At 48.0% G+C, this 27,832-nt stretch overlaps 1 protein-coding gene across 2 annotated transcripts in view; it reads left to right on the forward strand.

Moving 5' to 3' along the window:
- Positions 1–27,832, forward strand: part of CCAR1 (cell division cycle and apoptosis regulator 1) — a 1,290,009-nt gene that overhangs the window by 735,171 nt on the left and 527,006 nt on the right. For both annotated transcript variants that reach the window (XM_086922386.1, XM_086922387.1), the window contains exon 18: positions 1,938–2,171. In XM_086922386.1, the coding sequence (XP_086778512.1) occupies positions 1,938–2,171 (234 nt within the window). The remainder of the gene's footprint in view (positions 1–1,937; positions 2,172–27,832) is intronic.

The raw sequence follows: 27,832 nt of genomic DNA on the forward strand, positions 1-27,832 counted from the left end.
GACGGCATCCCGATTACATTTTTTTAAAAATACTGCGTGAGTTTGAATAGCAAACTCGTAATATTGGCCAATCACATCTTACATGATGGGGAAATACCATCTTCCTTTCGCAATTCGGTGGTAGTAAGTTTTAAAAAAAAGGAAAAAGATGAAGAGGATGTAAACTCATACAGACCTATCAGTTTGCTGAACTCCGATTATAAGATCATAGCTAAATTAATAACCAACAGGATAAGCAACTGTATAGGGTCCATAATTCACAAAGATCAATGTGGCTTTGTCGCAGGGCGACAACTTTCTTTTAACACTACTTTTCTAATTGAAGCACTGGACTATTTCCACCAAAATAAAATTCCAACTCAGATCATGTTTTTAGATGCAGAGAAGGCATTCGACCTGGTATGCTGGAAAAAGCCTTTTTTATACATTAGCGAAGTTTGGTTTTCCCCCCAGGGTTACAGTAAAACAGGAGATTTGTTGATGGGAGGCTGGAAGACCTGGTCTGAAATAGAACCCACGCTTAAACATAGTCATTTTGCAATGGTAATTTGCGAGGGTTATAGTTTCCTATCGAAACTTAACCCTGCATATATTTGCGAAGCCAGTGAACTCGTAGAGCAATTAGTAAATTACATGCGGCGTATGTCAATAAGCGGTTGGGTTTCTTTGTTTCAGACCCAAGGGTCAAAAACACTGTATCAGAAAGCAGAAAAAATGGGTAAACCAGGAAGGGCTGCATATTTCCAGTATGGACTGGATTCAGATCAATACATATAACAGCACCTTGCTGAAAGCGGCTAATTTTAGGCGGATGCAGTTTTAAGTGGCTGTTGTATCGCACCCCAGATTTCCTACACAAACAAATCCCCAGATTTCATTAAATTGCTTTTGATGCAACTTACAAGGAGGGGGGAACTGGACTCATATTATTAGTGAATGTCCGAAGCTAGGTGGATTCTGGGAAAGCATTAATAGATACTGTCATGGTATTCTGAAAGTCCCTCAGACACTAGACACCCAGGCAATAGTTTTAGGATACTCCACAGGGTTTACAGCCACCATGCTACAGAAAAAACAGATATTTATCATGGTTTTAGCTGCAAGATCGTTGATCCTACAAAATTGGAGATCGAATGTCATCCCCACTTTACACAGTTATTTAGTAAATTGAATAAGAATAAAGAGCATGAAAGAATGTATGCCTTAAGAGCCGTTTCCTATAAGAAGTTCAAGACCTTGTGGGAAGACTCGGGCTAATTTAAAATGCCAGGCTGCTATGCTGTCAGATTGGATATGTCTTTTTTTTCTACTTTTAAAATTAGAATGCGTTATTAATGATGTGAGTCTTCTTTTTATATTCTAAACCTTTTATGTTTATGAACTATATATGGCTTTTAAACATCGGTTGCAATTGCGTAAATACGCCATTTCTGTCATTAATGAATTTCTTCTTCTGTTTCTTACTTACGTATTATGGAAAGATGAGCTATCTGCAAATAAAAAATATTTAAAAATAAATAAATAAATAACAAGATTTAAAAGCATCTTTATTGCTCATTTACTTGAGCAAGCAGAACACCTATTATCAGCTCTCCAGAACAGGCGAGTAGGCCCAAAAAATAGCTCAACCTGATTAAATCTGGCTCGCCATAGCGAGTGGGCTCAATTTTTTCGAGCCCTGTCATGATCTTGACACCATGATAAGCGATTTAAAAAAAGTGCCTTTTGTAAATGTGAATATTGACATAGTATAATTGAAATTTACATTAATTTAAGCATAGTATACAACTTAGATAAAGATCAACCTTATAAACGTCTATGAGATAATTTGTTTATACTGATAATGACCAACTTTAATTCCAGAACAAATTCTCCTTAAGGTCACTTCATGTGCTGGAGCCTGTTTTCACTAGACACTCATCATTGCTTTGATTTAGGTATCATTGTTTGCAGAGCTCTTCAATGAAATGCTACAGAGAGATTTTGGAGTACGGATATACAAAGCACTATTAACACTACCAGAGAGGGATGACAAAAAAGAGAAGGACAAGAAATTCAAGAAAGAAGATAGAAAGGATAAGGAAGAGGAGGATGAAATTGATGATCCAAAACCGAAAAGAAGGAAATCTGCAGATGGTCAAGATGCAAAGGAAGAGAAAGAAGAAACACAGGTATAGACATACTGGTTTATGTTTTAAATAAAGCTTTTTTAAAGATCTTATAGTACACTTTTGTTTGCATATTTTGTTAGTGCATGATTCGGGTCTTAGGTGAGGCAGATCCTCCTTCTTCCTGCCGGGACTGGAGGACATAGAATGTTGCCTGCACAGTTAATACACTCACTAGATGGGAACCCCAATATATGGTTGTTGTTTTTTTTTACCATTGATTCTTTGACCTTGGAAATTATAGACTACTTTACCATGACAACTCTACAACCCCTTCCCTAACCAGATGACGGAAATGGTTATTAAGTTACATTAGTAATAATCTCATGTCTGGAGAGGCTATCAACACTACAAATATTCAGTACTCGTGCATGATAAAGGCATTATTAGGGGTTGGTTGTGATTTAACTGTTAGTCTATCTTGTGGATGATTGCAGCAAAGGTTCCCCTCTGCAAGTGCTACTCGAAACACTGTTGAGCCCAGATTTTTGGACAGAATTATTTTTCAACTCTATTGTTTACTTGGATGATAATGGAGAAGTGCTGCATTAATGTGCTAATTGCAAAGTGTTTGGTATTGTCCCTGCTGAGGGTGCCCCAACCTTGGTAGGGGAGGAGGTAGAGGCATTGATCCCATTCAGCCTTACACCATCAGGGAGAAGCCCTTAAAGCTTTGATGCAGCTGAGTAGTTAACCAATGGGCATGCCATTCACAGAATAATAACTAGTCTATGTATGGACAGACTGTTCTTGGCTGAGCAATGACTGTAACCCAATACTCAATGACATGATTTTTGTAAGGTGCAAATGAATATTGGAGCACTTTTTGTCCAGCTTAGTGGTACATTGATGTAAATATACTAAACTATAAAACTGTATTGCTCCCCCAGAACTCCCACTGTCTAGTTTTAGATATACTAGCCAAATTATCTTAAAAAAAAGAAATGTTTCAGAACAGATATTTTCCTTTATATGGTAGAATGCCCAAATATTATTATTCCCAGGTGTATACTATGTAATAATGAAATAAAATCACATATTTTATGTAGTTCGCAAGTGTACAGGGAGGTTATACATTCCCATATGTCATTTTAAAAAAACATTTTACGTAACTAGCATAGATAGACATATATTTGTACATACCAAATTACCAATCAAGCAATCAATGATTACATTTCTACTCCCAACTAAGTTACAGAAATATATACCCATCATTTTGCAGAACATCATATATGTTGCTATGTCTCGTGATAGACTTTGCCCTGCCCGCTATCCAGCCCTCCCCTTATCCCTCCCACAATTCAACCCACCCCAGAACTTTGCTCCTATTATCCAATCAGTCCCCCAAGCAATTGCCTGTGGGGGCGAACATTCGGTTAATGGTGAAAAGATCAAGGGGGGAAGGAGGGGAGAGGACAAGTGAGAGAAGGGGGAGAAGGACGAAGGGAAAGAGAAGGCGGGGCCCCAACATGCATATTTACTTTACAATATATCTGGGAATTAGGTACTGTCTGTGTTGTCATTCAGTGTGGACTGCGTGTTCTGGGGGCCCCCACCTTAAAGTGTTCCAAAAACTGGGCCCAATCCAGGGAGATTGGCTTCTTCCTCAATCCCCTATACTCTTCACGCTGTAGCACCTCTCCCTCAGCCATTGCCCATCTAACGATCTCCTCCCTCCATCGGCCCTCACGTGGTGCTGCGCGGGATTTCCAGCGCTGCATAATTAGTCTTTTAGCAAGCATCAGCGCCAACCCTGCAAAGTGGCGCAGTAAAGTCACCTTCTTAGGGAGAGGGAAAAGACCCAGCAGACAAACCTCTTTAGTAGTCCAGGGAGAACTCCTCACCTCGTTAGTTGAGATAGACCCCTTGTAACCTCCAACTATAATTTTCCCAGTGTCAGGCAAGTCCACAACATGTGAATAAAGTCTGCGGATTGATGAGAACATCTGGGGCAATCAGCAGAAGCAGTGGGATACATCCTCTGTAGTGTCAGCAGAGTGAGGTAGGCCCTATGTAATATGAAAAGATGCCTTGTTTTTAGCCTAAAGTTACAGGACACCCGCCTAGGATGTTCTAGGGCTACTTTCCATTCCCTATCTGCCAAGTCTCTTGCCAGCTCCCCTTCCCATTCCTTCAGAAGGGTGAATAATGACGCATTAAGATGTTCCCTTGATCCTGGATGCAGCCAACTGACAAGGTGACGCCCATGCCCCATTATGTGGATAGCTCGCAGTAGGTGAAATGTAGGGGGTTCTCTCTGGTCCATCAGCCAGTATTTCCTGATATATTGTGTGAATGCCGCATGTATGAGAAATAGAGTATCTGATACTGCATTAGTACGTACAAATTCATCTTGGGAAATAAAGTTACAGTCTAAAAAGAAGTCTCCAACCGTCTCTGTCCTGTCCTGTGTCCAGCTCCGTAACCTAGCATTTGATAATATTCCACACTGGCTAGGTAGGCCACTGGGAGGAATATTGGGGGCATATGGGGTAGGCTTATGTGCATATTTCAGCGCCTGCTTCCAATAGTGTAATACAATATGCAGCAAAAAGGGGTAATTACACATTATGACAGTTCCAGGGCACAGCAGTGCCTGCAGTGTTCTGCGCTGTAAGCGTTCAGGAGAATAATCAATTTAAAATAAATAATGCCCAGCTAGCCAATATGCCAGCCATTGCAACTGTCCCAAAATGCAGTATGCCTTAAAATCAGGAGCCCCCATACCGCCCGCAGTACTCCAAAGTTGCATCTTGGCCAGGGCTAACCCATGCCTCTCTTTCACCCATAATAAGGATGATAATAGGGTATCCAGTGTTTTAAAGATCCAAATCGGGAGGGCAATGGGGAAAATTACAAAATGATATAAGAGTTTGGGTAACATAACCATCTTAGATACGGCCATCCGGCCTGCTATTGTTAACGGCAAGGTAGTCCAGAATGCCACCTGTGATCGAAGAGAATTAATACTTCTGACCAAATTTTCATCAATAGTGTCTGCACTGGTCCTGTAAATATGTACTCTTAGGTACTTAAAAGTCATGGGTTCCACTTTGAATTGTAAGTGGCCAAACTGTAAGTAGGGTCTGTTGTAATTATCGTCAAAGGAATACGCCACAGTTATGAGGCATTAAGGCAAAGGCCCAAAATGGTCTAGAACTGCAAAAATACTGCTGCAATGGGTTGCATTTTCTGATCTTTAAAATACAGTAACATATCATTGGCGTAAAGTGATATAGAGTGGATCATTGCACCTGTTGGGATGTCAAATAAAGTTATGACGCAACGTAAATATTGCGCATGGGGTTTTAGTGCTAAAAATAACAATAGGGGTGACAAGGGGCATCCCTGACGAGTACCCCAATAAATATGATATTCAGGAGAGATAGTTGCACCGGTCTTGGCCCGGGCTGTGGGATCCGTGTAGAGCAATTTCACCTAATTGCAATATTCTGGGGGTTGCCCAAACTTTTGCCAACACTGCAAACATATATGGCCAACTCAAAGTGTCAACGCTTGACATACATCTAGGGACAAACAGCCCGCTAGTGGGACTGTTGCAACTGCTGCATGCATCAGCGGTACAAAAGGGGGTGGTGATGGACGGAGCATCTGAATCAATCAAACACTCACACCCAGTCAAAAGATCTGGGTTTAATCCATCACCGTTCTTTAGCCCACTCTGCCACCCCAGTTCCGACATGGCCATATGCAAATCAGTCTGACCCTGTGCCTCATGGGAACAGTCCAGCCCGAACTGCCAAGCCATGTCTTCCCTGGACCGGAAACAAGCTTCCGAGGACCGGTTTCTGGCATTCCAGCCGTCTTCAGCCCGGCTTGCTTGAATCCAGTGGCAAAGTGAGCAAGGGACTCACGTCTGAGCATACTCTGGCACACTTATGGCGGCCAAAAGCGGTACAAAAGGGGGTGGTGATGGACGGAGCATCTGAATCAATCAAACACTCACACCCAGTCAAAATATCTGGGTTTAATCCATCACCGTTCTTTATCCCACTCTGCCACCCCAGTTCCGACATGGCCATATACAAATCAGTCTGACCCTGTGCCTCATGGGAACAGTCCAGCCCGAACTGCCAAGCCATGTCTTCCCTGGACCGAAAACAAGCTTCCGAGGACCGGTTTCTGGCATTCCAGCCGTCTTCAGCCCGAATTGCTTGAATCCAGTGGCAAAGTGAGCAAGGGACTCACGTCTGAGCATACCCTGACACACTTATGGCAGCCAAAAGCGGTACAAAAGGGGGTGGTGATGGCATCTGAATCAATCAAACACTCACACCCAGTCAAAAGATCTGGGTTTAATCCATCACCGTTCTTTAGCCCACTCTGCCACCCCAGTTCAGACATGGCCATATGCAAATCAGTCTGACCCTGTGCCTCATGGGAACAGTCCAGCCCGAACTGCCAAGCCGTGTCTTCCCTGGACCAGAAACAAGCTTCCGAGGACCGGTTTCTGGCATTCCAGCCGTCTTCAGCCCGGCTTGCTTGAATCCAGTGGCAAAGTGAGCAAGGGACTCACGTCTGAGCATACCCTGGCACACTTATGGCGGCCAAAAGCGGTACAAAAGGGGGTGGTGCTGTACGGAGCATCTGAATCAATCAAACACTCACACCCAGTCAAAAGATCTGGGTTTAATCCATCACCGTTCTTTAGCCCACTCTGCCACCCAGTTCAGACATGGCTGTATGCAAATCAGTCTGACCCTGTGCTTCATGGGAACAGTCCAGCCCGAACTGCCAAGCCATGTCTTCCCTGGACCGGAAACAAGCATCCTGGGACCGGTTTCTGGCATTCCAGCCGTCTTCAACCCGGCCCAGGATGCTTGTTTCCAGTCCAGCGAAGACATTGCTTGGCAGTTCGGGCTGGACTGTTCCAATGAGGCACAGGGTCAGACTGATTTGCATATGGCCATGTCTGAACTGGGGTGGCTGAGTGAGCTAAAGAATGGTGATGGATTAAACCCAGATCAGTTGACTGGGGGTGAGTGTTTGATTTTCTCAAAAGCTCCGTCCATCATCCACTTTTTTATCGCTTTGTTTGCCCTAAGTTGGCAGGGTATGCTCAGACGTGAGTCCCTTGCTCACTTTGCCACTGGATTCAAGATAGCCTGGCTGATGAGGATTATGAATCCGAAACCGGTCCCAGGATGCTTGTTTCCGGTCCAGGGAAGACATGGCTTGGCAGTTCGGGCTGGACTGTTCCCATGAGGCACAGGGTCAGACTGATTTGCATATGGCCATGTCTGAACTGGGGTGGCTGAGTGAGCTACAGAAAGGTGATGGATTAAACCCAGATCAGTTGACAGGGGGTGAGTGTTTGATTTGCTCAAAAGCTCCGTCCATCATCCCCTTTTGTATCGCTTTGTTCGCCCTCAGTTGGCAGGGTATGCTCAGACGTGAGTCCCTTGCTCACTTGGCCACTGGATTCAAGATAGCCTGGCTGATGAGGATTATGAATCCGAAACCGGTCCCAGGATGCTTGTTTCCGGTCCAGGGAAGACATGGCTTGGCAGTTCGGGCTGGACTGTTCCCATGAGGCGCAGGGTCAGACTGATTTGCATATGGCCATGTCTGAACTGGGGTGGCTGAGTGAGCTAAAGAATGGTGATGGATTAAACCCAGATCAGTTGACTGGGGGTGAGTGTTTGATTTGCTCAAAAGCTCCGTCTATCATCACCTTTTGTATCAATTTGTTCGCCCTAAGTTGGCAGGGTATGCTCAGACGTGAGTCCCTTGCTCACTTGGCCACTGGATTCAAGATAGCCTGGCTGATGAGGATTATGAATCCGAAACCGGTCCCAGGATGCTTGTTTCCGGTCCATGGAAGACATGGCTTGGCAGTTCGGGCTGGACTGTTCCCATGAGGCACAGGGTCAGACTGATTTGCATATGGCCATGTCTTAACTGGGGTGGCTGAGTGAGCTAAAGAATGGTGATGGATTAAACCCAGATCAGTTGACTGGGGGTGAGTGTTTGATTTGCTCAAAAGCTCCGTCCATCATCCCCTTTTGTATCGCTTTGTTCGCCCTCAGTTGGCAGGGTATGCTCAGACGTGAGTCCCTTGCTCACTTGGCCACTGGATTCAAGATAGCCTGGCTGATGAGGATTATGAATCCGAAACCGGTCCCAGGATGCTTGTTTCCGGTCCAGGGAAGACATGGCTTGGCAGTTCGGGCTGGACTGTTCCCATGAGGCACAGGGTCAGACTGATTTGCATACAGCCATGTCTGAACTGGGTGGCAGAGTGGGCTAAAGAACGGTGATGGATTAAACCCAGATCAGTTGACTGGGGGTGAGTGTTTGATTTTCTCAAAAGCTCCGTCCATCATCCCCTTTTGTATCGCTGCATGCATCAGGGTATGTAAACAGCTAATATTTAGTGAGATGCTGCCATTGGGTAAGAACCCACACTGGTCAGAGTGTATCAATTTAGGAAGTAAAGGGAGTAGTCTCAACGCTAAAATTTTACTGAGTATTTTGTATTCAGTTTTAAGTATTGATAAAGGTGTATAGGAAGTAAGGTCAGTTGGGGCCTTGGCAGGTTTCAATAAAGATGTAACTATTGCCTCTCTAGTGGTAGGGGGGGATGAACCCTCTGCAAGAGAGGTGGTGTAAAGTTGAAATAGTTTGGGTGTCAATGATGCCGCAAAAGTTGAATAAAATTCAACAGGTAGGCCATCGGAACCCAGAGTTTTGTTGCAGGCCATTGCCTTTATGGCAGAGCGGATCTCTGCCAAGGTAAGCGGGGCTGCCAAGTCTTTAGTGTTCAAATTAGATATTGAGGGGAGCTTAATCACCCCGAGAAAATGTGTAGTCACTTCTGTCATATCCTGGGAGGGAGCCGTATAAAGATTGGCATAATGGTCCTGAAAATCCTATTGATTTCAGCTTGGGAAGTAACTAACGTTTGCTGGGAATCATATATTGCTAGAATGGGAATGGAGGAGACTTGGGGGTTTGATAAGCCGTGCTAGTAATGTGCTGGCCCTATCTGCTTCAGCGTGGGTGCGTAATGTACAAGCATTTAAGTCAATCGTACATAACTGCTCCAATAATTCAGCATATTTTATCCTAGCTTCTTGCAGCCTTTCAGATCCCGTCACATCTGCATGAGCAGCCACCTCTGGTGTTTGTAGAGTTCCCTCCAATGCTGTTACGTTTCTAACCACCTCTCTTCGAACTCCCACTAAGGACCCCATTTAAACTCTCCGTGTTGTCACTTTAAAAGCTTCCCACTCCAAGGAACTTGTCGTGGCTGTGCCTTCATTTTCTTCTAAATATGTGCTGATGGTAGTGGATAATGTGGTACTGAACAGTTGCTTCTTTAAACTCAAAGGCTGCAGCCGTCACGTGGGATAGGTGTGGAGACTCGGCCCCAGCTTAATGTTAATTCTATGAGATTGTGGTGAGATATGGTTTTACCCAAGTAGGTACTCTGTAGTATGGTCGGGACTAAATCAGGCGTACAGAGGAAGTGATCTAACCTGGTATGCAAGTTGTGCGGGTAGGAATAGAAGGAATACTCCCGCATATTTACATGCTGTGATCTCTAGATATCACAAATACTCCATCCCTGTACCCATCTAGTCAGAGTAGCAGCTTGTGTTGTAACAGTAGTGTTCTGCAAGGGAGGATGGGATCAGTCCAAATGCACATCGAACACCGAATTAAAGTCCCCACCAAGGACCCATGGATATTGAGACGAGTCTGATAGAGCCTGTGTGACCCGGAATAGGAAAGCTTCCAGGTCTACATTTGGAGCATAGATGGAGCTTAATACCACTTGCTTACCGTCTAGTGCCCCACGTAGCAACACATACCTCCCTTGTTCATCTATTCTACTCTCATTGAGGGTGAAGGGAACTCCCGCCCGTACCCAAATTGCAGCCCCTCTAGAGAAGGCGGAATACGCCGTCGTAAAAAGTTAGTCTAGCCAGCATTTCTGCAGTTTGCCGGTCTCTGTTGGCTATAAATGCATTAACTATTTGAGCCTTACGGCGGTGGAGTTGGGCAGCTATTCTGTTCCGTTTGTGGACCGACTGCATCCCACGCACATTCCAGGATATAATAGTGTAAGTTTTGGCACTTGACATCTTCAGAAATTAATTATGAAGGCCGCCCCCATCCCCGAGACCAACATCGGGTAGTGTGGCAACAACATAAACTAAACAATCTCTTCCCAATCATGGGTCCAACGATTCCACTTCGCTCAACCAAACTGTGTAATAAAAGGTTAACATAATACACTTTTAACTCTTGCTTTTGCTCACGGGGTAGGCTGCGTGTTCGATTTACAAAGAAAACAATATGTACTAAGTGGAAGTGCCCCGGACAGGCCAGGGCACTGGACTCGTCATACCTCTCCCCTTCGTGTGTGTGAGATATTATAACAGAATTATGATTCAATCAAAGCTGGCTAAAGAGTCACCGGATTTGGTTATTGGCCTACTATGTAATAATGAAACTGTTGAACTGAAATGATTTGTGATATCTCCCACCCACAATATACCACCCCCTGATCTTTGTTTGATGAAACGGGGCCCACAAACCCAGGGTTTCACAATCTATTAACCCTTTTAAGTAGTTGTCAGGGTTAATGTTTGGTTTACAGGACACTCCTAGGATACAGATTTGGTCTACTATCCTGTAGAGATATTGGCATTTAGAAAGGGTAACGTGTTTGGTGTCTGTAGTAACACTGAACATGTTTGTGAGACAATCAATCAATCAATCAATCAAAGCATTTGTATAGCGCACTACTCACCCGGAGGGTCTCAAGGCGCATGGGGAGGGGGGGTCCGCTACTGCTCGAACAGCCAGGTCTTGAGCTGCTTCCTGAAGGCGAGGTGGTCCTGGGTCAGGCGGAGGTGGGTCGGGAGGGAGTTCCAAGTCTTGGCGGCGAGGTAGGAGAAGGATCTTCCCCCTGTGGTGGCTCTTCGGATGCGGGGGACGGAGGCGAAGGCGTGGCCGGTCGATCGAAGCTGGCGTTTGGGAGCGTAGAAGTTGAGGCGGCTGTTGAGGTATCCTGGGCCTTGGTTGTGCAGGGCTTTGTGTGCGTGGGTGAGGAGACGGAAGGTGATTCTCTTGTTGACTGGGAGCCAGTGCAGGTCTCTCAGGTGTCCGGAGATGTGGTTGCGACGGGGGATGTCCAGGATGAGTCGTGCTGAGGCGTTCTGGATCCACTGGAGTCTCTTCTGGAGTTTGGCAGTGGTTCCGGCGTAGAGGGAGTTGCCGTAGTCCAGTCGGCTGGTGACGAGGGCCTGGGTGACTGTCTTCCTGGTCTCGGTGGGGATCCACCGGAAGATCTTGCGTAGCATGCGTAGGATGTTGAAGCACGACGAGGAGACGGCGTTGACTTGTCTGGTCATGGAGAGGGAGGAGTCCAGGATGAAGCCCAGGTTGCGTGCGTGGTCTGTTGGTTTGGGTGCGCTGCCTGGGGCGGGGGGCCACCAGGAGTCGTCCCAGGCGGAGGGTGAGGATCCCAGGATGAGGACTTCCGTCTTGTCCGCGTTCAGTTTCGGGCGGCTGTTCTCCATCCATTTGGCTACCTCTTTCATCCCTTCGTGTAGGTTGGCTCTGGCGGTGGCAGGGTCGTTGGTGAGGGAGAGGATCAGCTGGGTGTCATTGGCGTAGGAGATGATGTTGAGGTTGTGCTGGCGTGCGATGGCTGCGAGGGGACTCATGTTGACGTTGAAGAGGGTTGGGCTGAGCGAGGAGCCTTGAGGAACGCCGCAGATGACTTCGGTGGTTTCTGATCTGAACGGGGGGAGGCGGACTCTCTGTGTCCTTCCGGCGAGGAAGGAGATGATCCACTCCAGTGCCTTCTCCTGGACTCCGATGTTGCTGAGGCGCTGTACTAGGGTACGGTGGCAGACAGTGTCGAAGGCCGCGGAGAGGTCTAGGAGGATGAGGGCCGCTGTTTCTCCGTTGTCGAGCAGGGCTCGGATGTCATCGGTTGCTGCGATCAGGGCGGTCTCGGTGCTGTGGTTGGCCCGGAAGCCAGACTGCGAGAGGTCGAGGGATCCGTTCGTCTCGAGGAAGGCGGCCAGCTGCTTGTTGACGGTCTTCTCGATGACTTTTGCGGGAAACGGGAGCAGCGAGATGGGTCGGTAGTTCTTCAGGTCGGTGGGGTCGGCTGATGGCTTCTTTAGTAGGGCGCTGAGTTCGGCGTGCTTCCAGCTCTCCGGGAAGGTAGCGGTGTCGAAGGAGGTGTTGATGGTGTCCCGCAGGTGGGGTGCGATGACAGCGTCGGCCTTGTTGAAGACGTGGTGAGGGCAAGGGTCGGTTGGCGATCCGGAGTGGATGGAGTTCATCGTGCGGACGGTGTCTTCGGTGCTGATCGGGGTCCAGGCGCGGAGGGTGGTGGTGGGGGCGGTGGTTCGGTCGTGACGTGCGTCGGTTGAGTGCTGAAGCTGTTGTGTATGTCCGCGATCTTGTTGTGGAAGGAGGAGGCGAGGGAATTGCAGAGGTCTTGCGAAGGGGTGATGTTGTTGTTTCCGGCGTTGGGGTTGGAGAGCTCTTTAACGATGTTGAAGAGTTCCTTGCTGTTGTGTGCGTTGTTGTCCAGTCGTTCCTTGAATGCAGTTTTCTTGGTGGTGTGGATCAGTTGGTGGTGTTTTCGGGTGGCGAGCTTGAGGGCAGTCATGTTGTCCGGTGTTGGGTCTCTGCGCAGGCTTTCTCAAGGGCTCTGCAGTTCTTCTTGGAGCTCTTGAGTTCGTCGGTGAACCATGGGGCTTTCTTGCTGCCGGGTCTGCTAGGCGGGGTCCTCAGAGGGGCGAGGTCGTCTGCGCAGTCGCTGATCCACTTCGTGAGGTTGGTGGCCGCTTGGCTGGGGTTCGTTGCGCTGGTGGGTGGGTTCTTGCTCAGGGAGGTCGCGAGCTGGTCGGCTGTGATCTTGTTCCAGCTTCTGTGTGCAACCTGTTGCTGTTGGTGGTGGATCGTGGTCCTTTTGAAGCTGAACTGGACGCAGCTGTGGTCCGTCCAGTTGAGTCCGGTGGCGTGGCTGAAGGCGATGTCCTTGCTGGATGAGAAGACGGGGTCGAGTGTGTGTCCGGCGTAGTGGGTGGGGGTGGTCACCAGTTGCTTGAGTCCGAGGTTGGCGAGGTTGTCCAGTAGGGTGGTGGTGTTGCGGTCGTTGTTGTTCTCCAGGTGGAAGTTGAGGTCCCCGAGGAGGATGTAGTCAGCGGAGGGGAGGGCGTGCGGGCTGACGAAGTCGGCGATGTCCTCGCTGAATTGTGTGCGTGGTCCCGGGGGTCTGTAGATGAGGGTGCCTCTGAGGGTGGTCTTGCGGTTGATGTGGATCTGGAAGTGCAGGTGCTCGGCGGGTGCGAGGGTGTCGTCCGTGTTGGTTGTGATGCGGATGGAGTTCCTGTGGATGATGGCGATGCCTCCTCCTGTCTGGTTGACACGGTCCCTCTGGATGATCTTGTAGCCGTCTGGGATGGCGATGGCGATGTCGGGCGCTGAGGAAGCGTTCATCCAGGTTTCCGTGAGGAAGGCGACGTCTGGGGCTGTGGTGTCGAGCAGGTTCCAGAGCTCGACGGCGTGTCTGTGGATGGAGCGGGTGTTGAGCAGGATGCACTTCAGGTGGCTGCTGCTGTTGCTCGTCGAGGTCTTGGGCACTGCTGGAGTGGTGCAGGTCCGGATGCAGGTGAACTTGCAGGAGTTGCAGCTGAAGGGTCCGTGGGTGCGTCTCGGGGTGGCTCGGTAGCATCCCGGGATTCGGCCGGCGTTGAGTGCGTTGAGGGTGGTGGCGGCGTCGTACGTCTGGCGGGTGGGCTGGGGTCTGCGGGGGCCAGGGGTCCTGGCGCTGGGCGCGATCCAGGCGCGGACGGGCGCAGACGGGCTTACCTTTGGCGCACCTTCGGCGCTCAATCGGTGCTCCCGCTGCGCGGTCGCTCTGGGGGCGTCATAAGAGAGGAGCCGGGAGGGCAGGTCAGCTGGGTGGCAGGAGCGGGGCGGCCAATGGGCAGGGGGGGCGGAGTCAGCGGGGGTCAGTGGCGGGAAGGGGCTCTCAGGGCGGCTCTGCGGCGGCTGGGTCGGCGGAGGAGATCCACGGAAGCGGGAGGGTAGCAGAGGGGGGAAGGGGTGCACAGGGCAGCAGGAAGGGAGAAAGAGACAGGGGACGAAGAACAGCAGAGGGGAAAGAAAGAAAAACGAAGTAGGCAGGAGCGGGGGCAGCAGGAGGGGGGAGAATGCAGAAGGCAGCTGGGCTGGGCGGAGCTAGGCTCAGGCAGGCAGCAACGAGGCCTCGGAACAAGGCTCAGGTGGCGGCCGGCAGGAGCAGCGGAGTGGGGGCGACCTCGCCTTGGAGAAGGCTCAGCGGTCAGACATAAAGAACATAAACAATATGAGACACATTACTGGGTCTGGCGCCCTTGACACTGAAGCTTCACTTTCAGACACTCCAAACCTCTTGTGTGCCAAATGACACGACGTGCCCACATGAGGAAAGGTCTGCTGCACTGCTGCATTCTTGGGCCGATAGTGAGGTGGGGTGAAGGAAGCCATGCAACCTCACCGCATGCACGAACTCCTTGTCCCTGTTGTAGTTTGACCTCTTTCCCGACTAGACGCAGGTGGTTGATGTATTTTACTGTATTATACTGTTAACAAATGGTGGTTTATGTTGTGAATGCTTTCTGACACTAGGATCCTTATTTTTACGGGAGGTGGTTTTGGAGCCCCTGTATGGCTTTTAGTCTTATCTAATTGTTGATATGTTGGGGTTTAGGGTGACCTATACTTCAGGGTTGCAAGTGTGGGATGGGTTGTTCTATCGGTTTGGTTTGTATGCACACATGGTTCATATGTGCCATACATGTCACACAATCACGTCACGATATTCCTCTCTGAGCAGTCTCATGGCGGTTCATTCCCCTTTCCCCACGGGACTAATTTCCTCTGTGATTCCTTTTCCTGTTGTTGATGGTAAAGGTTCTGTCTTGGGATGTTAATGGCCACCTTGATTGCATTAAAAGATCAGCCTTTCTAAGATACGTTAAGCGCTTTCAACTTGAAGTGCTCATGCTTCAAGAAACCTACCGGTTAAGCACACAGTGTTCCTTTTAAGGACATTTTAGTTATGACTGGGTGTTTCATGCTGGCTTCTCCTGGGGCACCCATCGGGTGGCGATCATGCTACATAAAGGGTTTCTCTTGGTAGTCTCTAATTCGCATATAGACCCCTAAGGGCATTATCTGGGAATTGATGGTCGATTTGAAGGCAGAAACTTTAATTTTCTGCCTGCCTACGTCCCCCAGCCACAGCTCCAAATGATGCTACAGGTGTTCCGAAACATTCTGTTATCCCTTCCCCAAGGCACCACTTTAATAGGGGGTGATTTAAATGCTGTTCTAGATCCAGTTAGGGACTCTTCTGGATCACTCCTGTCCCGTCTCCCATTCATTCCCCTCCCCTTCCCCCACCCCCAATCAGGCCGCCGAATTAGTTCTACACAAGCTGTCTCAATGGGCGGAATCATTGGGCTTCTGTGACTCCTGGAGAATGTGGCAAACTCACATTTCTGCCTGTCTAAGTCCCCTAGCCACAACTCTAAATGATGCAGCAGGGGCTCCGAGACCTTCTGTTAACCATCTCCCAAGTCATACCTTTAATAAGGGGTGATTTTAATGCTGTTCTAGATCCAGTTTGGGACACTTCTGGACCCACCGGTCAGGCTGTCTAATTCGTTTTACACAGGCTCTCACAATGGGCAGAATCATTGGGCCTCTATGACTCCTGGAGAATGTGACACCCTCACTTGCATGCACAAACCCATGCATCAGCGGCACACAAGCATTGTCAAAAATTGACCAGTTCTGGCTTCCAGCACCGGACATCCTCCACCTAAGTCCAAATCCTTCCCAGGGGAATATCAGACCACGCTCCTCTACTCCTTGAGTTGGGCCTGCTTAATCTCACGTGAGACCTCTGTGGAAGGTCAACCCCTGGTACCTCGGAGATCAGAACTGTGCTCATTTTGTGGAGGAGGAGATTCAAATATTTTTGGAGACCAATCAGGAATCTGCCGGAAAGCTGTGGGCGGCCAGCAAGCCCACTCTCTGAGGCTGATTAAAGGCTATGTCCATAGCAAAGAAGCACTGAAGCTGTTGCAAATGGCAGACTTAGAGTATCAGATCCTTAACTCAGAAAGACAAATGCGTTGCAGACTCACAGCCATCTTAGACCATAGACTGAAACTGGTGAGATCCAGTTTAAGACAGATTTCCTTAGAGGAGGCCAGGCAGTGCTGAAGGGCCTCAACCCACAGGATCTATGATCACTGGTACAAATCTAGCAAGCTCCTTTATTTGCAGGCCTCCAGGATGGTGGCTTCTAGGATAGTGCCCATAAGTTAAGATGCAGCAAATTGTCTTCATGAACAAACCTCGGCAGTGATACAAGCCTTTACAGAATATTACTGTACAATTTCTGCGGCAGCTCCCAGATCCCCACAAGAACTTGATCACCCATTCCTCCATGATAACCCACTGCCCTCCATTCCTAAGTTCCTGGCATGCACCCTTGGCCAACTGCGCACAGTTGAGGGAATTGGGTATGCACTGTCTGAACCGTCCTCCGGGAAGACACCACGTCCAGACGTTTTTCGGACTGAATACTTTAAACACTTTAGATCCCTCCTGCAACCTCACCTCCGGGCATTGTACACAGAGACTGCAGACCGAGGGTCATTCCCCCCAGAGATGGACAAACCCACGATTATTGTGATCTCTAAGGCAGATCAGCCACTTGATAGGTGTTTGTTTATAGGCTCATATCGCTTATTAATGTTTATGTCAAGATATTTGTGAAACTCTTGACTATTTGGCTCACTCAGACTCTGCCCTATCTTGTTCACCCGGATCAATGTGGGTTCATGCCAAGTAGAAGCACCCGACCCTGTATCCGTAGAGTCCCCATGCGGCCCTCTCCCAGGCACATTACATCGCCAACCCCACAGGTCTGCTCCTAATAGACTTTGATAGCATAGATTGGTCCTTTTTGGATGCAGTGCTGCAGATGGCAGGACTTGGGCCTTATTTCTGCAAACTAATGGGGCTCCTTTATGCTAATCGCACCACCCGGGTTCAGGTCAGGTTCAGGGGCACTCTAGCTACCATTCCCCATATGCAGGAATGCCCATCAGGGCTATCCCCTCACCCATCTTCTATTTGCCCTGGCAAGCGAGCCACTGACCAGTCTCATCCGTTGTGATGCTCGGGTGGGTCCTGGGGAGGAGTATTGGAAGAGCACGTAGTACTTTATGCTTATGATTTACTGTTATTTTTATTGGACCCTCAATCCTTAGGCCCCCCCCCTGCCTGGAGACTTTCCCTTATATGGCAACACCTCTGGCCTTCGGGTCAATGACTCAAAGTCCTTTCTGGTGCCAATCGAGGTTGACCTGGGCGCCTGGTCCTGGTGTGCCAAAATCCCACCGCGCTATCAATCCTTCAAATACCTGAGCATTTACATCTCCCGTCTCCTGGAATTGACTTGGAGCCTTAATCTGAACCTCTCACGGCTAGATTGAATAAAGATTTGCAACGCTGAACCCGCCTACCCCTGAATCCTCTTTAGTGTATTACCTTGTTTAAGATGATGGTGCTGCCTCACATCTTATATCTTTTTTTAAACTTTCCCCATCTGGTCCATTGGAAATGGTTTCAGACCCTGACATCGAAGAACACTACCTTTATCTGGGTGGGGAAACGCCAGTGTTTGCCCTCTGCCAGTGTGCAGCACTCCCCATATGACGGGGAAGTGGTAGTGTCTGATCTTAATGGCTACCCCCTAGAAACACAACTCACAACGGTTAATGATTGATTTAATAGGGGATGGGCTGATCCTGCCTACCGAAAGGAATTGAATCCACTGGGCCTTGACGGACTCTTGGACTGCCCTATGGTTCCCCCTTTTCCCAAACACTCCCAGAATGTACACAGTTGACCATGTTGTGCTGGAGAGAGGCACTCCGATTTATCAATTGGGACAACAGCCTCACTGAATGAATGAATGAATGAATGAATGTTCTTTACTGTTCGATTAATTAAAATCATTATAACATACATAATTGCGCATGTTGGAGAAAAACATAAATAAGAAAATAGATAAACTGCTTCTGAGTTCAAGACTAGTGTGCATGCTCCAGCTGGGAGGGCAGAGATCATTAAAATCGGTAAAAATAGAAGCAGCAGAGATCCATTCCGGAACAAGGGTGTGTTAGACATGGGGGCCTCTAGTTGGCAGAAGTAGGTACCTTTGTCCAAATAGGGACCCTTGCTTCTATTCAGGGAAAGGGGGATGCACACTTTAGATAGCCCCTGCTCACCCCCCTTGGTAGCTTGGCATGAGCAGACAGGCTTATCCCAAATGCAATGTGTAAAGTATTTGTACCAACACTCGCAGCAACACAGTGAAAACACCACAAATGGACACCACACCAGTTTAGAAAAATACCATATTTTTATCTAAACTAAACAAGACCAAAACGACAAAAATACAACTTACACAGTTAAAAATATGACTCTAAAAAGGTTTCAAGAACTTGTACCATAGAAAACTATGGATGTGTGACTTTTCACCAAAGTACCTGTAGATGCGTCAAAGTTCACATGCCAAACAGCCGCAGCGTCGTAAAACAAAGCGATGCGACACTCCTGAGACCTTGGGGAGGCGATGCAACAGTCCTGCTGCACGCAGAGGAAGGGTTGCGTCGAATCCGGTCTGTACGGGGAGTGATGTGTTGATTCTTTGTGACGGTTCCAGTTCGTGGGTGATACGTCGGAAGAACTTGCTGCGCAGGTACGATGCATGGAAATCCGGGATGCAGCACCGATCGATGTGGCCCCTGCGAGCGGTGCTGCGTCGGTTCTCTTTAGCTGCGATTTCTTGATGCGTCGATTCTTGCAGCGGCGAAAGCGCTGTGGCCGTTTCCGCAGCGGCAGGACAATACGTGGACATTCTTCTCGCGCCCTGTAGATGCGTCAGAAAAGCAGCCCCTAGAAGAGCAATGCGTCGATTTCTGTAGGTCTTTGAGTTTTTTCTTGCTTCCGGCTCCCAATCAGCAGCAACAACCTCCAGAGGCCCAACACTGGCACAGGCACCTCTTGGCAGGTCAGAACTCACAGCAGCAGAGTTCAGGGGAGCTGGGGTGAAGCGTTTGTGTCCCTGAGACTTTAGAACAGGAGGACAGCTCACTTCAGGCCCTTGGAGATCTCCTTCAAGCAGGGGACACAGCACACAGCAAAGTCCTTCACCTTTCCTTGGCAGAAACAGCAACTGCAGGCCAACCCCAGAGGCACAGCAAGGGCAGTACTTCTCCTCAGTCTCTCCAGCTCTTCTCCTTGGCAAATGTTCCTTTTGAATTCCAGCAATGATCTAAAATCTGGGGTTTTGGGTCTGATACTTATACCCCAAAATGTCTTTGTTCTCTTTGTGCAAGGGGGTCTGAGCCCAGTTCAAACCAATTCCTATTCAGGTACAGGTGCTACTCCTCCCACCACCCCAAATGCAGACCAGGCCTTTTCAGCCTAGTGCTGACTCATTCAGACTCCTGGAGCCACTGCACCTCCCCAGCCCCTGTCACTCCAAAGCCAGACAGGCAATCCACAAACAGGCAGAGGTGTACAGGATGGTTGAACAAGAAAATAGCCACTTTCTAAAAGTGCTATTTTCAAACACACAATTTAAAAACCATCTTTACTAAAAGATGTATTATAAAAATCCTAAATTCAGGGATACCAAACTCCATTTTTTATCGTATCCCTATGGGAAGATATGCTTGTAAAATATTACAAAGCATTCCCAATTATGTCCTATGTGGCAAGATAGACTTTCAATAGTGAGAAAAAAGAAATTGGCAGTATTTCACTATCAGAAAATGTTATACACACCAGTACATGTCCTACCTTTCACATACACTGCACCCTGCCCAGGTACCTTGGGCCTACCATAGGGGTGTCCAATGTGCAGGAGAAGGGAAAAGTAAGGCCTGGCAAGTGGGTGCACTTGCCAAGTCGACGTGGCAGTTAACAAACTCACAGGCACCACGGTGGCAGGCCTGAGACATCTTTACAGGGATACTCTTGTGGGTGGAACAATCAGTGATGCAGGCCCACTAGTAGCATTTGATTTACCAGCCCTGACCCACTCGGTGCACTTTACTAGGGACATAATTTTATGAGTACAAATTATTGAGACAATGGTACATACAAAGTTAATGAAGGCGGGTTCTGAATGGCACATTGGTCACTCGCATTTATGTATATGCAGGTTTCACATCAATCAGCCTGTACAGGTTTATCAGGGATGGAAAGGGCAGAGAGACAAGGGGGAGTACATATGTCTCCGTGATACATATTCCATCTAGACCACACATGAGACCATTTCCTTGGGCACCCCCTGGAAACATATACAGTTGTTTCTCTAAACATGCACCAGTCCATGTCCCGCTTCCATGATGTTAAATCAGGGGCCTCTCTCGCCCCCCACATTCTGACAATATTACACTTAGCTATCATGTGCCCCAAGGCCGCCCACAGTTTATCTTTGTTACTCAAGTCCGTCGGTCCCCACACATTAAGCAGACACCTCCTGGCCTCAAGGCTCAGCTCTTGACCCAGCACCTCCGTCATACATCTCAGCACACTAGTCCAGTATTTACGAATGTTCTTTGAGTTTCTTGTATTGGTTTGGTTAACCCTTGAGAGGCGTAGCGGCCTAAAACAAATGGGGGGGTGATGGTTTGAGGAATAGATTGCAGTACTAGAGCGTGACCCCCTCGATGCCAGTGGGGTTGACTCATCTGACAAATTTGGTCTGTGCTTTAAGATATCCTCCCCTCCAAGTCAGGGCAGGAATTTAATCCGAAAATATAACTAAGATGCTGGCATGGTGTATCCAGAAGTTTCCACCCTGCTTTGCCATCCCTTTTGCTCCATGTCCTACAGACCGCTGTTGGATCCCTGATGGAGAAGGGTCTAAGGGATAAGTTTCAGTGCAAGTGTGCAACCCCGGAGTACTGAAGAAATTATTACTTGATGTGAATGGTTTGATCTGGAGTCTGGTATGTCTTTCCATTTCCTTCATTAGGCAAAGATTTGAGTGGAGAATCTTACTCAGTCTGAGCAGATGCCTTCTCTAGGGCTCCTTCAACAACCTGAAGTTATTTCACTGTTTGGAAGATTAATTGTGGCTTAGCTGAGATAAGACAGAATAGTATTGTATGGACGCCAACCTGCAGAATTGCAAGGACTACGGAGTTGCACGCACCCGAGAACACGCACAGAGGAGTGTCTCTTTTTATAAAGATGTATAGCAAGACATACTCTTTTTTCATGGTGATCGGGCCCAATTTCGAGGCTATTCAGAGATGATTCACTAGTTACCATTGGCTTAGTGAGAGTCTTTACTTTGCTCATGAATTGAAAAAATGGTTTGGTCTGCTTTTGCTTGTAACTCCATAGGGATTTTAGGACTGAACTGTTTAGCGGTGTTTATTACTGTATCCCCTGCCTACCCACGGATAAAAGCTTTCACCCTTTGTGGGGTTTAGTTTTATTTAGCTCCTTAGCGCCCTGAAGGTGGTTGACCTCAGAGAGAGGTCTCTACCAAAACACACGTCCGCGCTTTTTTCACAACCTTTCGGACCAGGACATTTGCGTTATTTTGGGAACCATTGGATGGAAGAACTACTGGATATGTATTATATGACAGTTTTTGATTACTCTGAATAATTAGTTATCACTCAGTTGACTTTTTCTGGTTCATTGGCAAAGGTCTATGGTTGTTTTTTTACCAATTGTGCGATGTGTTAGAATGATTTACATGTGAGGTCTGTCAGGCTTGTATGATTTGAGTGAATTGTAGTTTGAGTGAGTTGATGTAGGGGTTATTGTGATTCCGGGGGTTCTTTGAGAACTGTGTGTACATTAATGATCATATTGTACTTTGTTTCTCTTTGTATATAAATTGTATAAAATTGAATATATCATTACTTGTTACTAAATTACTCAAAAAAGGAATGAATAATAAAAAATGCCAAACTCTATCTTAGAAAAAAAGATTTATTATGAATACCACAAGGTTCTTTTGTTTTGTTGTTGTGATGCTTTGCAAATTATATAGATCAGTACCATGGGCTAGATGTTGCGACTTAATACATATATATTTTGACCTAACGTATATGATGTGGACATATGGAACTATATCAAATCAAAAAGGGGGACAAAGAAGGAACTATGATCCATTCATCTTCCTTACTTGTAACCAAATATCAGATGGGAATGGATCACTTGACCCGAGTAACCAGGGTTTGAAAAGTTTGTGTAGTATACCGATAAACAACCCTCATTCACGTGCAGAAGTCGGAAAGGCGGTATATCTTGATTCTCCGCCCTGCTTTTCAAGACGAGACCACATTATCATTGGGTTATTTTTGTATGCTTCCTCCATCCGGAGGTGAACCACTGGTTATTGCAGTAGTGATCAAAAAAAGTGGTAGTGTTGTAGTGAGGTGAACATCAAAAAGTGAAGTGAAAATCCTGTATATCCAGACTTGTATGTTTAATCAGTCTGGGTTTGAGAGGTTTAAAAACTGTGTCATGCGTGGGAAGACTTAATATTAGTCTAACACAATGAGAGTGTCCATCAAAAAGGTCGACAAGTTTCATCCCTTGACTTAAGGTACTATCTGACCAAGTAAGAATCGGGTCAATACACCCAGATTCAGAGAGACTATAACAAAATAGTATGCAAGGTGAAACAGAAAAGGGGGGAAGGGAATAGAACAAGGGGACCAAGAAAGAGAAGAAAGAGAGAACAGGCGACAAGCCGCCACAAAACTCCTCACAGGGGGAGCAATGAATAGGGAGGGAAAGCGTTCGCGAAGGAAGGGGTAATAAAGCTCCAGAATCCACAGCAAAATGGCAATAGCTGGGCAAAGCAACGGAGGAGCGGGCAGAAGGTCCGCCCTTCACAGCGTCCAGTGTATGCCCGGTAGTTCAATAGCGGATGCATCGTCCTAGGCCAGGAAGAGCAGCCCAGGCTCCATCCAATACCTAATGTCCATCCCACAGGCAAAGCAGGTCAAAACAGGAGAAGAAAACAAGAAAAAACGTCCCCAACTACCCCCCCTACCTCGTCCCTCCCCAACATCTCCCACCCCCAGTGGTGACGACCAGCAAGCATTCAACCATCACAGTCGCTCCTGTGATCAGATTTGGAAAAGATGAAGGGTCCGCAGAGCGGACGGACACACTGCTGAGGGCAGTCCTCGGGACAGGAATCTCACGAGTGGGCCCCAGTTGCACATAAAGTTCTTAAAATTCCCCAAAAAAATGTCCGATAGACGTTCCATGCTCAACAAACGCCACAACCGGGCATGCCACAAGGAGATAGCAGGGGCAGATGGGGACTTCCAAGCGGCTGCCAGAGTCATCTTAGCCGCACCCAAACACAGCCACATAACACGCTTATTTACAAGTTTACGAGTTTACAAGTAAAGTAATTGAAAAATGTCATATATTATTTTACTGTTTATTAAATCGGCCTGATGGTTGGTTACAAGTACAAGAATCCGAGCGCTTTCAATCACTGCCATTGAAGACAGGTCACCATCCTATGTTCCTTGTATCATTTGGAATCATATAGAGTATTGTGTTTCTTGGTAAGGAAATTGCGTATGTCACTTACTATATAGCTACAGCATTTGATGATTATAAACATATAGAAACTGCTAGTGTATTTAACTGTGCTATAAAGTTGAACTTATGACAATCATTTTTGGTAGGCATGGGTGTCCCATCACATTCTACATAAATTGTTTGGTGACCCTAACGTCCAGTTCCAGTAGGAGAATTAATTAACCCACTCTGTTTCTCTCAGACCATCTGTAAGATTGAAGAGAACTAAGCTTAGGAAATTCACAGATCTCTGCTTAGTTAAGAGAATACACCCGTACATATGAGGAAAAATGTCCCTATTTTTCACCATTAACAATATGACTCTAGCTTACCAAGCTTCTGAAGTCATACATGCAATTGGGGTACGGGTCTAATTATCGCAATAAGGCCCACTTATGTATATACTACACCACTGCTCAAATGTAACATCGTAGAGTTTGTACCTTGTGTAGCTTTATAGTTGGCTACACAAGTAGGGAGTTTGCGATATGTAAAGCTGTCTGTGTTATACGTTTGCATGCACTTGTATTGAGGTACTGACGGAAAGGCTAATATAACTCACCTAAATAAGAATTTGAATTGCTGTATATGTTTTTCAGATTGTGTATGTGGCTCCTGAAGAAGGCGTTCCTGTGAAAACGCCGAAACGCGCGTCGAGAAGAGGACTATAATTGTCCGCCACTGTTTTAGGAACTAAGAATTAATGATGTCATTTGTAATGTTGTATTGCGTTAATGCCTTAGAATAGGTCATAAGTCTTATTTTATTATGTTTCAGAAATTTTATGTTTTTATCCTGAGTATATATACTTAATAATAAACAAAATTTTATACTTTTTAATTGATTGTTGTGCTTTTCACTTGTCGTTTTCTCCCTGATGATATTACATTTGGTGCCTCTTTTTACATTGTCTAATTTTCCCTGTCAGACATATTCAGTTGCTCAAACAGGGGGTCCTTGTTATTCACACCAAAAAAGCGGCATCCACTACAGCAGGGGACGTCGCCCAGTGCAGGAGCTGAAGATGTCTGTATCGCTCCGTTGGCAGAACGCCATAGTCCCTCATACAGTTGTGGAAAGTGAGGGGTTCGGTGCCATGGAACAAGTGGGTGAGGGCCCTGCAACCACCCTCCCTCCAAGCCTCAAAGGGGCCCTCTACCAAAGCCGGGGGGAAGGCCGGGTTGAAATGAATCGGGGTGAACGGGGATGGGAACGTGGTCCATCGGTCATCGCCACTCAGCGTGTCCCAGACCTTCAACACCGTGCTTGTGGGGGTGCTGATGTACACGTTTCTGGGCCGGTCCATTTTAGGCTTCCAGGCTAAATCCCAGACGGAGCGGCCTGCAACACTTCGATCCATGTGAAGCCAATGCTTCTCCAAAAGCTGTTGAGACCACTCCACAAGAACTCTCAATTGGGCAGCCTTGTAGTATAAATGCATGTCTGGAAAGCCCACCCCCCCTTCCAATCGCGGACGTCGAAGAACCGCAAATGGGAGTCGTGCACGGCCACCTTGCCAGACATATTTCAGCATCGCGGTTTTCAAGCGGCGAAAGTAGTCCAGCCCTATCGGAATAGGTAAAGCTTGAAAAAGGTACAAAAGCTTGGGGAGGAGGACCATCTTGAGGGTGTGAATCCTGCCGAGCCATGAGATGAATTTGGGCTTCCAGCGTTCCAGGTCAGCCTTGATTGATGTCAACATCGGGGGGGAAGTTAGCTTGGAACAGGGCACCTACGGTGGGAGTCAGCCGTACCCCCAGATAGAGCAAAGACGACGACGCCCATGCTAGTGGAGTAAGTAGCCGGGTCAAGTGCACCTCCCCTGGTGACAGGGTCAGATTTAATATGTAGGACTTGTCGAAGTTGACCTTAAAGCCCGCCACCTTCTCATAAGAGGAGAGCACTGAGTGAACGTGGGGCAGCGACCGCGCTGGATCACGAATGGACAACAGGACGTCGTCAGCAAAGAGCGAGATCTTATGCTGTTCGCCCGTAAAGGGAAGCCCGAGAATTCGCTCTTCCTCCCGCACCGCCATCGCCAGTGGTTCTATGCTAAGGGCGAAGAGGAGGGGCGAGAGGGGACAACCCTGGCGTGCCCCCCGGGAATGGCAAAAGCTCCCGGACCTATGGCCATTGACAAAAACTCTGGAGGTAGGGCTACTGTAATTGGCCTCAATCATCCGGATGAAGTGGGGCGAGAATCCGAAGGCCACCAGCGTCTGGTGTAGAAACCCCCAGTCGACGCGATCGAAGGCCTTCTCCGCGTCAAGCCCTACCAGCACCGCAGGTATGCGAAACCGTTCCGCTTTTTCGATGAGGTGGACGACGCGGCGTAGATTATCATGAGTCTGCCTACCCTTAATGAACCCAGATTGGTCCGGGTGGATCAAGGCAGGCATCAGGTCCTGCAGTCTGCGCGCCAAAATGGAGGAGTACAGTTTAGCGTCCAGATTGAGGAGCGCTATCGGGCGGTAAGATGTGCAGGAAGTAGGGTCCTTCCCCGGCTTGGGGATAATGGTAATCAACGCTTCGGCCATGGAGTCCGTGGTCTTACCATCAATCGCCATTGCATTGAAGAGAGAGACTAAGTAATCGCAAATGTCGGAGGCGAACGTCTTGTAGAAGAGGGCCGTATAGCCGTCAGGCCATGGGGCCTTATGGAGCTTCAAGGCCTTGATGACATCTAGGACCTCCTCCCGAGTGATGGGGGAGGACAGCAGGGCATTCCACTCTTTAGAGACTTTCGGGAGAGGCAGACCCTCCAGAAACGCAGACTGAGCCTCCGGTTCGAGAGCGTCGCTCGAGTAAAGTGCCGCATAGAAGCGACCAAATATGGCCGCCTTGTCCGCATCCTTGTGCTGAACGGAGCCCGCATGGTCCCGCACTCCCCCTATATAGTCTTTTTCCCGTTTGTCCCGAAGTTGCCGGGCAAGATGGCGCCCAATCTTGTTGCCCTGAGAGTAGGAGGTACGCCGAAGGCGCAGAAGTGTAAACTCCGCCCTGTTGTTGTAATGGGCCCTCAGCTTCTCTCGTACCGCCGTCAGGGGGCGTAGAGTCACCCTGGAGGGGTTCGCTTTGTGGGCCTGTTCTAACGTGGCAAGTTCCGACTCAAGAGCCTCCCTCTCCTCGCGCCTCAATTTGTTCAGGTTCGCGTTGAGAGCGAGGCACGTGCCCCGTAGAGAGGCTTTGCACGCGTCCCACGTGTTATACACCGACGTGTCCGCAGGAGGGTTAAGGAGAAAGAAGTCACCAAGAGCCCTACGTAAAGCCTTACAAGACACCTCATCCCTCACCAAAGCTGCCGGAAAGTACCACTTGCGCCAACCATCCCCCCCGGCGGTCCAGTGTAGTCCAAGGACCACCAAGCTATGATCCGATAATGAAAGTGGGAAGATATCAGCCAGTTGTATATCCCCCCGGAGCGCCTGGCTAACCAAGACATAGTCAATGCGAGAGTACGAGCGATGAACACTGGAAAAGAAAGTGTAGTCCCTAGCTTGTGTATGGACAAAGTGCCAACTGTCTATGAGCCCCATATCACTTAACTGACGCTTAGTTTCCTCTGAGAAGACGCCAGTGTCCGCCCTGCGCGCTCCAGAACAATCCAGACCTCTGTCCCAAACCATATTGAAGTCTCCCAGCAGGATCAAGTGCCCCTCCACAAAGTCCCCCATCCTATCTAGTAAACCTTGCAGAAAGCCATTCTGACCCGTATTTGGAGCATACATTACAGCAAAAGTACACAGGCGGCCATGCAACATCCCTTTCACCAGAAGCCAACGGCCCTCTTTATCGGCACTCACTCCCAGGGGCTGAAAATGTAGGGAGGCCCGGAAGAGCAGGGCCACTCCTCTATGTTTTGTGGGCACGGACGCCCTGTAGATAAGAGGGAACTGCTTATGACGGAGCCTCAGCTCATCCCTCCTAGCCAAGTGGGTTTCCTGCAGAGCGACCACATC

This window comes from Lissotriton vulgaris, chromosome 5 (genome assembly GCF_964263255.1).
Source record: "Lissotriton vulgaris chromosome 5, aLisVul1.2, whole genome shotgun sequence".
NCBI classification, from domain to species: domain Eukaryota; kingdom Metazoa; phylum Chordata; class Amphibia; order Caudata; family Salamandridae; genus Lissotriton; species Lissotriton vulgaris.